This window comes from Olea europaea, chromosome 18 (genome assembly GCF_002742605.1).
Source record: "Olea europaea var. sylvestris chromosome 18, O_europaea_v1, whole genome shotgun sequence".
Lineage (NCBI taxonomy): Eukaryota > Viridiplantae > Streptophyta > Magnoliopsida > Lamiales > Oleaceae > Olea > Olea europaea.
This window is the reverse complement of record NC_036254.1, coordinates 26,505,364-26,517,646: the sequence shown is the minus strand read 5'-3', so window position 1 is coordinate 26,517,646 and position 12,283 is coordinate 26,505,364. Positions and strand designations below refer to the sequence as shown.

The following is a 12,283-nucleotide window of genomic DNA, read 5'->3' as shown; positions in this document are numbered from 1 at the left end:
CCCAATATGAGAAACCTCCAATTAAAAATGATTGCTATAGAATTGATGAAAAAGAACCACCTGATCAACGAAACTGTCAGAACAAAAAACCAAATTTTGGAGAACTTCTTGGTAGAAATAAAAATAGACAAATCAAAATCTGGAGAGTAAAAAAGGACTGCATCAATGAAAATTGCACAAAGTGCAATGATGGAATAACTTGGTTTGAGCCAACATGATAAATCAGCGACACAAGTCAAGCTAATGACTTAAAATAAGCACTTCTTAGGAGGCAACCCAAGCTTTCTTTCCTTTATTTATTTTGTTTTCAAAATTCTAGGATAGTTTAATTTATAGCATATTCAGGAATCATCACCCATACACCTTTTACCTATAGGTCTTTGAGTAATTAAGTTGGTTATTAGATGTTTGAGCTAAATAACCCTTGTTCCATGAGTTTAATTTTTCAAATTTGATTTTTTAGGAATATGACGTCGCGAAACACTCAAACCAACATGGACATGGAGAAAATATGACAAATCTCAAGTTTGGGGGAGAATGTGGAAGAAGAGTCGATCAAATGCAATACCGAGATACCACAACATCATAGGCAATACTGACATTTCAGGGAAGTTCTCTCTCATTTTCCTTTAAGTTTAACATTGAAGACAATGTTTAGTTTAAGTTTGGGGAAGTGTATTATTATTAATTACCTAATTTCCTTCCTTTTTTTTTTTTTTTTTTGAGTTGGACATTTTGGCTTACAATTATGTTTTACTTTGAGATTCGGTGTTGATTTATGAACTGTGGATAGGATGCATGCTGTACTAATTGAAACTTAACCTTGTAAAATTCGATATTAAACATGCACTAAAATTGAGTTTGACACTCTGATGAAACGAATTAATTCGTTTGTTAGATAGATTGATTTAATTGGACATAGATGTTTTTCCTAAACCATAGTAAATTATTTATCCTTAAACCAAATTTAGCATAGTTTGGGGGTGGCTTTATAGTTGTAGGAAGATGCGAATGTGAATTTAGATTCCATGTGTGAAAACTTATGTGTGGATTGTCTTAGATTAACATGATAAAACTAGGCGAAAGTCTTAAGTTGGAGATTGGTTTGTTTGATTAAGTGTGTGATAGGGGTAGTGCACTAATCAAGACATATACATTTGAAATTGAAAAAACTTCTCTTTGAAATCTTCATGACTCGAGTAATTAAGCATGCAAATGTATCTTAAAACCTAATGACCTAAGTCATCTAACTTGGGAGTTATCGACCTAAAGCTCGGTACAGGGGTCATTCAGAAGGCAATCAAAGATGAGCTGCACTTGAAAAAAAAATTGGTTATCTTCAAAGCCTTTTTAACTTGGGTCAGTAAGCTTGTAATAGTGTTTAAAACTCGGTGCCCTAAAATCAACTAATTTAGGAGTCATCAGCCTAAAGTCTGCTACAGTGGTCATCTATAAAGCTTAATGGAGAGAATGTTAAAACAAAAAAACAAAAACAAAAAAAAAGAGCAAGTGCATGAAAAGAGAAAAAGCACTAAATACCTTGATTAAGCTCTAACACTTATTTGAGGGAATTTGACTTTCAATGAAGGATAATTAGCTAGTTGAGTCGTGGCGGTCGAAGCAATCAAATAATTGGAGAATCCTTGTTCACTGAAGTGTTGACTTGCAACTAGTAATGTCCAACTGAACTCGAGAATGTGAGGATAGTAATGAAATATTAAATCTTAGGTTACACACTGGGAATGAGTGAAAAGAATAAGTTTGGGAGTGTGTAAATCACACGAAAAACGTAAGGATAAATTTTATCACGGAGGGTCGGAGTTGAGATAACTTGTGCAATCATGTTTGATTACTTAATTTTTCACTCACACGTGTTGGTTTTGCATTGGAAGAGTAAATATTGGTTTGGTATTGTGACTTGAAGCATGTGGAATAAACATCAAAATCTCAAATCCTAAGGTAAAGAGCTTGTCCAACCAATTATCTTTTGTATGCTTGTTGTGTTCGTGGTTATTTAGATGATAATTTTGTTTGAGGACAAACAAATGTTTAAATTTGGGATACTTAATAAGTTTATTTTATACACTTATTTAAGACTTTAAAATGATGATATTTAGTTACTTCTCGTATGAATTATGGTCTAAATTATTGTATTTCATGTTGAATGGGTAAAATTCAATGACGATACAAGAAATTGAAGGAAATAAGCAAAAATTGTCAAATTTGGAAAAAATGGCTAAGTTTAAGAGATCCAAAGTTCGGGGACTAAAGTGCAAATACTCAAAAGTTGTTCGGACCTCAAGATGAAGATTTAAGAGTTCTCAAAGTCCATTGAATAAAGAAAGACATCAAAGTGATGAACTATAATCAAGTTTTGACCACAAATCAAGTTTCAACCGAAGAAATGTATGCATCGTTTTTAGACTCATATTGAGACCCAATTTTGACATAGCAGATGATCGAATTTGAAAATGGTACCTGAAGAAAAGTTGTAGCCCTTTGATTTAGCTTTCCAGTACATCTTGAATCGTCTCGATCGGATATCGAAAAAAAAAGTTATGATAAAAAGACTGAAAATTATGCAGTGCGATCGAATTGACGACAGCGTCCAGGCGCTACCTCGTAGCGCCCAAGTACTACGTTTCTGATTTTTTTTCCCGAAAGTCAGCGCTACCTGAATTTGTTCGTGGTGCTTAAGCGCTGACTCCTAACGCTCAGGCACTGCGCCGAGATTGTCTAGGGTGCGTTTTTGGACCGTTTTGAATCCATAAAAACCATACTTTCTACACAAACTGAGGAGACACCTATAAATACATTTTTCTCATACTTTTGAGGGGTTTTACACACATTAGAAGGTAAGACAACAAAAAGTCAAGAAAGAAATTCAAGAAGAATAACACCAAGCAATTGAAAATTTGAAGTATTGATAGGAAGCGGAAGAAGATCTTGGTGCAAGAATTTTGCTTTTTCTTCTACATCTTTATTACAAATCCGGTGATGTATTTTACGACAATTTACTATATTTCTTCTTGCATTATGAATAGTTAAATTTATTGTTAGGACGAATAGTGTAACCAATTGGAATGCTTTACATTATTTTATTAAGATTCTTAGTTTTTAATTTTTTTCCATGTGTTGATTTTGCTATGAGTTGAATGCATTAAATTACATAAACAATAATTTGATGATTTTTGTGAATTCTTTACAAATAGATATATGGGTTTAGGATTTAGTCCGTGTAGTAAAATCCAGTACATTGGTATAACGAGTAAAGATACATATACCATTTATTGCGGTCATAATTGAATTCATAGGACAAAGAACTCGTTTAACTAAATTGAATTTGCATAGAGATGTGGAATTTAATTAGTTGAATAGGCTCAATGAGAACTCAAGAGGGTAAATTGAATACAATGAAAGAATTCGACCGAACACTATATTAGAATTGAGTCTTAATTTGAGATGTAAAGGTGAGCAATAGGTGAAGTTATTCAATCCTAACATCCATTCATTATTTGATTTTTCAACCAATCGAGTAAGCATGCATTTATTTTCTAGATTTTAAATTAAAACTCAAATCATACAACTTTTAATTTATTTCCATCAAATAGTAGTTAAAGAAAAAAATTGAATTAAGTGCTAGAAAATAGTCCTTATGGGATCGACAATCCGGACTCTTAGGTTCACTATTACTTGTTACGATTCGTACACTTGCGAAACTAAAATATACAACAAGTTTTTGTAATTGTTGTCTTCTTTTGCTTATTTAAATATAGTAGGAAAATAAGTATTTACTCCCTTTTAAGGGAAATTTTGGACAAAAAACTTCATGAAGGACAATGATTTACTATTTAATGAAAATTTTAAAATAAAAATAAAATAAAAAGAAATTGAATACATATATGTAATAATGAATAAAGACTATGGACCTTTCATATAATTAAAATTGGATGCAATCATGAAAATGTTGTGAGACTATAGTCATATCTATAATTAAAATATCGAGTTTAACCATAATAAATTAGACTAATTCATTTTCCATCCTAGGTTTATTGATATTCCAAAAATAATTTAAGAAATAAAATTACTTAATTTAAATTTATTTGAATATTTTTCTATCATGTGGACTATGCTTTTATTTTCTGATTTATAAAATTCAAATTTAATAGATATTTTATTTTCATTTTACAATAATTACCATGAATCCATTGTCTTAGAAAAATATTTGATATTATTACATTCTGTTATAAAAAATGAAAAGAAATTTTACAATATTACTCATGAAAATAATTATGCAAACAATATCAATTTTAGTAGTTGTATATCGGAACAACAATAAATCAGTTTTGTTTACCAAATGTGAAAACGTTGATTTTGAACCATGCAAGGATTATGAAACAAAAGTTTACCAAATATTTAACTGATTCTTCTCACTGCTGATTCTTTCATCCACACAGTAAAATTGAGTCTCCTAATATCAAACCACCCTTAATTGTTTGGGATAATTATTTTCGCAGCACAATTATTTTTGGTTAGCTATTCCACTTTTAAATGCAATGAATGTTTTGAACTTTTGCGCATTTATATCACCCACTTTTTTCAATCATTCATGATTAATTCCGTCTAAAAAATTGTTAAAAAGCATTAAAAACTTATTTGTCCAAGGAAAACCCTTCTTGACATAGTCATTTGCAAAAATGTTTAAAAAAAATTCAATGTCCATTTTTGCAATTATTTAGATGAGAGGACACCTAAGTATCTTCCATGAAAAGCTACATTAAAATGAAGTTCTCGACATTTCAAATGTCGTTCTCAATATTTGAATTCGTTTATATTTAAAAAAAAATTCACATGTCAAATCACAACATTAAATGTTCTCGACATTTCAAACGTTGTTCTCGACATATTAAATGTCTAGAATGACATTTTATTCCGAACATGACATTTCTCTACACTTTAAATATTGTTCTCGACATTTTTGTGTCTAGCATTAATTGTGATTTGACATGTGCAATCAGAAATTATTTATTCTTTCATTAAGGGTAAAATAGAGATTTGGCATCGAATTTGACCATTTTTTCAAAGATTATCAAAAGTGGACATTTCTGAATTAACATATGTAAAATTGAACATTTTTGCAAATGCCCTTAAAAAAATTATATGTAGTAGGCTTGTACACATTAGAGTTGTTCATAAAGCAAAAGTAGAATAAAGAAAGACCGGTTTTCTGTTATTAATTTGCAGCCAACATGAGTTAATATCTCCAGTCTGACATATTACTGGTTCCTTCTGATAAACAAGTATGCGGTGGTTGAAGTAATTCAACCACAGTTAACTCTCTTTTGGAATCAAAATATGTCAGATCAACGGCCGTTGACTAGTCATGAAAATTCATCGGCTAATTTGACTGCTAAAACTAGAGAATGAAGCCAAAAACCGTATCTTAAAAACCAATTGAAACTCGATGAGTCGAGAATCGAATGAATTGACCACACAAGTTGAATAGGTTTCTTGATAATTAATTATTAAAAAAAAAATTTAAAAATTTGCTGAGTGATCTAAATGTGCTGCGTTGATTAGAATGTCCTTGACATCATGTTTATTTTCATCTTGAACTTCTAAAAGTTCGATCATGATTCAACTCGATTAAACCCTCAACTTTTTCCTCAGTCAATATCCAAGAAGATGCATGGAGAAATCAGTATTTTCTTGATGATTGCATTTTCTTTTATCATATCACATTCTGCAGAAACATTAGACCAACATAAATTAAATTTTTTAACACGACTCCTCTTAGCATAATTTAAGGATTAAAGATCTAGTTACAAGGCTAAAACATTATATTCTTGGACAGGAAAACAAGACAGTACAATTATGCAGCAGCAGGCAATGAGAAGTGATTGATAACTGCATTCTTGATTCTAATCAAATCTGTGCATTTTGTGCCATCAAATTTCCCAACTTTCTGTTGGAAAAAAGAATTGATCAAATATTCTAAGCTCTCAGCAGTGTACTTAAAATCGCCGCCTGTTCCGACCTCATTTTCTATCCCGTACGCGCATTTTTGCAGGTAATTCTTATAAGGTGGAACAACAGTCTGCACCGCAAGCTGGCATATTCTTAACCTCAACCCTTTATCAGACAAAATCCAATTAGATTGCTTCTTATACATATCGTCAATGGCCTCGTTAAACGAATTAATTCGTTTCTTCGCCAATTCTCGATCAATGGCTCTACCCCCTGGGAACAAGATTAGGCCTTCTTCTTGTAAAAGCACCGGAAGTTTTTCCCAACTTTCTCTCATGTGCAGTGTTGCGTAGTATTCAAAGTATTCTTCATTTCCTCTAAGCCAAGAATCCCCCATCAGATCTCCAAGTTTGGTTCCTTTGATGTTATTAAAGAAGAACCAATAACTATTCATCATAAAAAGACAGGACAGGGCAGTTTCCTTGTATGCCTTTGCCCAAGACTCCAAATTGAGCTCAAGTTCTCTCATTACGCTGTGAATCTCATTGAAAAGAACTTCCTCTTCGCAACTTTCGTGGTTCCAAACTTGATATATCTCCAGAACTTGGATTAGAACTGACCTATTCTCGTCTTCAAGAAGCTGGTTACAATATCCAGTCACGAAGCACACGGGCCTTGGGACACTGCCATCAGGTGGTGGACTGGACTGCCTTTGCAACTCGACTTGGATGCAAAGTTCCCAAAAAATTTCACACACACCAGTAACTACTTTCTTAACAAGATCCCTCGTCTGAGTTTGAATCTTAACACAGAATTTCCCACTGAAGAGCCTGTTGAAATCCAATCTCAGTTTGTTCAGAGTTGCAAAAATCTTCAACAACTTTAGAAGCTTGATTGCATCCTTCTTACATTTAGTAATTGTGTCACCAAATTTGATGAAATCATTGATTCCAGATTGTATCGCGAGCTTTGCAAAGCAATGCATCCAGACATCTGATCCGGCCTTCCCAAAGACTTCACTGCAAAGATGGTACTCCTTATCGAGCAGATGTTTCACAGCAAATTCGAGGTGCTTATCCCACAAATCCATGTAGCTCTCTGCAGTTTGCGCGCTGTCAAATTCAGACAATTGTATATGTAAGTAATCCACATCAAGGGCTTGTAAACTTGCTCGTACATTTGAACTTCGGACTTGTGCATAGATGGACACGCAATTTTCAAGTCGATTATTGGAAGCTAATTTCTCTGTTATGGCTTGTAACTTCTCAACGACAGGCAGTGGCAAAGACACTGGTAATATGCTTGCTTTCCCTTTGGGTGAGGGCAACAACGAACACAGTGGAAATGGAAAACTGTATTCTGTCAAAATATGCCTGTATTCATTCTCCAGGTTCTCGAGTGCAGCCAGCAGAACCTTACCGTTTTGCCCCATTGAATGCAGTTCCCATAGTATATCCAATGCCTTCGACATATTGATTAGGTACCAATGATCATCAGAAACTTCAATGTTCTTCAAAAACTGCACCAAATCTTCCAGCCACAGAATCACCAACTCAGAATTATCAGTAAGAAGCTTTAGTGCGTCTTCAAGGCGTTTGACAGTTGCAATATATGCGAACAAGTCAGAATCAGGGTCAGCCACAAGTGAATCTTCGAGCTCATAAACCACGTCCAATATCCTCAAAACACCTGCAGCAGGGCCTATTGCGCTATCAACGTGGCTCCTAATCTCGTAAAGCCTGCATTTACATGCCATATCTTTCATAGAATTTTCAAGAAATGACAATCTTTGGTTAGATTTTTCCAATCTTGGACTAATCTTATTGAGTTCAAAAGCTATATCTCTTGATTTTTCCAGGCTGCCCTTCAAAAGATTTCTAGCCGAAACAAGATTTTCAATGCCCTCCATTCTCAAATTTGCTATATGTTACACCAAAAATCTCGAGGCATTTAATAGAACACTTGTACTGCATGAATTTATGGATATGCAAGTCCTCTTGATTTACCAAACATCAACGGGTGTAGTGAAGATAAGTCTACCAGATTCAAACCAAACTTTACTGTCAAACAAAAGAAATCAAGAGATTCACAACCACCCAACACTTAAAGAAACTGCTAACATATTAAAGTAAAACACATTTTTTAAACTCCCTTTTACTCATCACACACGTCGCCCCTTACTCTTCACTTTCTTATTTTTCTTCCATTCAAAACCAAGAAATCTAATCCCATGTTTTTATGTCAATTTGGCATGTACCCAACAATTGATAACAAAAATATTTGAATTTCAAGTAAATGTATATCTCCAGATTTTTCAAATTAAATAGGACTTTTTTTTATTTGCACGCAAAAGCTAATTATAGAGCCCCTTGCTTTGTGTTGTATACATTTGTAAATAAAGTATGCTACGTGACCCGGTCTCATCTCACTTGGGTCGAAATACGTGGGCCTGAGAAGACGAAAAAAGGGAAAATTAGGCCCAGTACGACCCAAAAGTAGTAAAATTGAATAGTACTTAATTAATATTTTTTCATTAATCATTCAAATTAACCGTAATTAAAACGCTAAAAACACCCAAACTTGATAAAAAGAAGTCATTATGCGGAAATAACAGAACACTAACCTTCATTGTTGAGACTCAAAGCATGGGTGAAGAAATTCCAACCCCAATTGATGAGATGAACAAAGCTGGAGTCATTCCCAGTTTGTGGAGTTTCTTGGAATGCTACTTGTGCATCAGTCAGTGGCAGACGCAGATATTTAGATTGAGTGGAACACGACTAAACTTATTAAAAAGTTATTAAAAAATTATGTATACTATATAAACACATACAGACGATCATTGTTATAGATTCACAAATCTCACATATATGATAAATAACAATTCTTGAAAAATTTCAAATAACCTCATATATATGATGAACAACATTTTTCAAGGAATTTTCAAATTAAATATCGTAATTGACAAAATAGTCTCAACTCTCACTCTCTCAATTGTTCGATCATTGTTGTAAATCTATTCTAATAAAAAAGTCCAACCATCTTTACTACCCAAATCTGATTTTTGGGTCATCTTAAAAATAGATAAATAAATAAATAAATAATAATAATAATAATAATAATAATAATAATTCTTGAAAGTTGGTGGGTCACTTGACCCATGAGGACCATCAGTAGGTTCCCCAGTGGCCTCAGTTTCTAGTTAGTTCTACGTGTGAATTTTTCCTTTTGTATTTTTTTTTTATAGGATGTCTAGTATAGACAAATTGGAAAACTAAATTCTAATATCGAAAAGATGAGAACTTGGAGGGTGTTTTCGGCTTCTGTTTTATTGGTTATGGTCTTTGGAATGGCTGCAAATTAAGTGTTTTCCCAATTTGATTCAGTTGGCTTCTCTATTGCCTCAAAATTAAATATAAGTTAAGAAATAGAATTACCAAGGTACTTTACTCACCTAGGATTTTTATTTTTGATGCTTTGATTTTCAATTTCATCTCCTTACTTGCTCTTTCTCTGTAATTTGTTTCTCTGTAGATTTTAAGGTTTTGATCGATGTAATGTCACTTTTTGAATTTACGTCACTTTTTTTAATGTTTATCACTTTTTTCAATATTGTGTCACTTTTTTCTATCACTTTTTTAGTGACAAACGTCACTTTTTAATAGAAGTAATATTGCATGTCATTTTTAAATTTATATGATAAATGGGTTGATTGAGTTGGTAGATGATGATAGTGCTGAATTAAATTAAAGATGCTTGGCGTTTTGACTTGATGCAGGAGGATTCGAGTCGAGTAATGCTGATTTGTCAGATAGTACGATGATGTCGCTGAGATACCATGAGATAGCGGATTGGCGCAAAGATGGGAAGTGGATCTCAATTATTTCCTTGGGACTGTCTTTTTTTCTTGTTTTTCTTTTAATTGAAAATATTGATAACTATCTTTTTTGTAAAAATTATCAAAACAAAAATTTGAGTTTTTTGTATTTTTTTTTTCCTATATTTTCTTGAATTTATAACAATGGTGACTAGTATGCGAGGATTATATATATATATAAGGTGGAATGAACAATGCTATAAGTACAGATTTTTTCTACAGAATTGGTACAGAAAAACAGTTGTATTCCTATAATTGGCTGTTGTCAAAAACAGTTTTTAACAACAACAAATCACAGAAAGACCGCTATCTTTCTGTACCAATTTTGTTAAAAAAATATGTAATTGCAGTTTTTGACAACAGCAAATCACATAGAGACCGGTATCTTTCTATACCAATTTTGTTAAAAAAAATGTACTTGCAGATTAATTCAAGTGGAATATGTACGCAATAATAATGGGTAAGAAAAGCGACTCCTTAAAAATTTGTAGTGCTTGAAGCTCTCTCAAGGTTAGCATGGCATCAATCTAAATTAGGTCAAGCTTTCAATGTCCAAGCCCACGGCCGTATGGGAATAGCTATGGAAAATATTATTTGTACATTCCATGTATACATTAAGGTTGACATTGTATGAGGTGTAAAAACATGTGCCATAAGTTATTTTAAATTTTGTTGAAATCAAGGGTAAAAAAGTGTGACAACTCACAATGTAAACAAAACTACAAAACTTAATATTGCTGTAGCGGGACTACATTACTATTGTGAAGCTCTATATAAAACCAAAACTAATAAGATATTAGATAAACACGGGAAATTTCGTGTCTACATCATTAAAAGATAAAATTTCAAGATTTACTATGTAACATTTATAATTCAATACTTTGTGATATGGTAAATTGTTTAAGAAATGCTATACCAAATATAGACTCAAACAGTCTTTGTAATTGAATTTTTTTTTTCTTTTAAATGACCCTAGGATTGAACTATTCTTTCCAAATCAATACATGCAGAATTCAAAAATAAAAATTGGGCAAAGCAATCAATACAGAATTCATTCTTATCATTTAGATTTCAGAATTAACATGAAGTTTCCTTATGCCATGACATCCAAAATTCTTTGTTTGTATCAGTGAGTTTTGCTATTATGATATCCAAATTGTTTTGCCTTAGTTGTGGAATGTGGACATTGATGTATAAATGTATTTGTAGATGCAGTATATTACGATCTGTACCCAAGTTTGACGGTGAACGGAGAAAGAGGAGGAACAGTAATTGTTTCACTTTTTTTTTTCTTTTTTTGTCATTTTATTAAACTGATTTCAGTGTATTAATCGGTGTTTTCTCACTTTTTTGAATTTGTCACTTTTTGGGTATTTGTCCCTTTTTTAAATTTCTATCACTTCTTGAGCGTTTGACACTTTGTGTCACTTTCTTAAAATTTATGTACTTTTTAGAGTGACAAACATCATTTTTTAATAAAAGTGTCACATAATGTCACTTTTTAAGTAAAAAATGCTACACTTAATTTTACACAGTATTTTTTACTTCCAAAATATTTTTCATATGATTTTTCAAAACACCAATAAATTTAGGGGTATTTTTTAAAGTTGCCCCAAAAAAATTAATAGTTATAAAATATTGGGACTATGGCCAAGCCCAATCAGCCACGGATCGTGTTTAGGCCCATTTCAAAAGTAAAACTCCATAACGTTAATCTATTATTCTTTCGTATGTTTAATCACACATCTCCCAATATAATAATTTTTACGTTAATCTATTATTATTTCGTATGTTTAACTATATATTTTCAAAAGACTAAACATTTTTCATAAAATTGCTTTTGATAAAATTTGCATAAGAGAATTCAAGATTTTGCCTCATGCCCTTAAAAACGTGGTGCGTTTGATTGCCAATATTTTTCATGAAAATTATGTTTTTTTCACCCAAATTCGACTTTTTTCATGGAAAACATTTTCCTACTTTTGGTCATGTTACTATATTTTTCTCAAAATCAAGAAAAATATTTTCTTTAGGGAGGATTTTATTTTCCAGAAAATTCACTCTATTTTTCTCTCCCATTTATCCACCAATAAAAATTTGATAAGTATAATATTTTATTTGTTGAAAATTAAATCTATCAAACACATTTAATTGGCAATTTCCATACAAATAAGTTCTAGACAATGAATTGCCTAAAATTTATTTTTTTCATGCAAATTCTATGCTTGTAGTAAAACGCACCCTAAGATAATACAATAATGTTTATTATTATGGGTCTTAGCAAAATAAGGGGCAAAAAAAAAAAAACACTTCACCCATATTTGATCCTCGATTTCTAAAACACATTTTTTTCAAAATTATTTTCAATCACGCATTTTCTGAATAAAATAAATTTGCACATACACCCATAATTTTTTCCTACTTTTTGAACAACATATT

At 32.0% G+C, this 12,283-nt stretch overlaps 1 protein-coding gene across 1 annotated transcript; it reads right to left on the bottom strand.

The window, feature by feature from the left end:
- Positions 1–5,700: 5,700 nt before the first annotated feature.
- LOC111368000 (exocyst complex component EXO70A1-like) lies at positions 5,701–8,300 on the bottom strand. The gene has a single exon (XM_022989159.1). It carries the CDS (start codon positions 7,874–7,876, stop codon positions 5,873–5,875), a length of 2,004 nt encoding a protein of 667 aa, XP_022844927.1. The 5' UTR covers positions 7,877–8,300; the 3' UTR covers positions 5,701–5,872.
- Between the last annotated feature and the right edge of the window lie 3,983 nt (positions 8,301–12,283).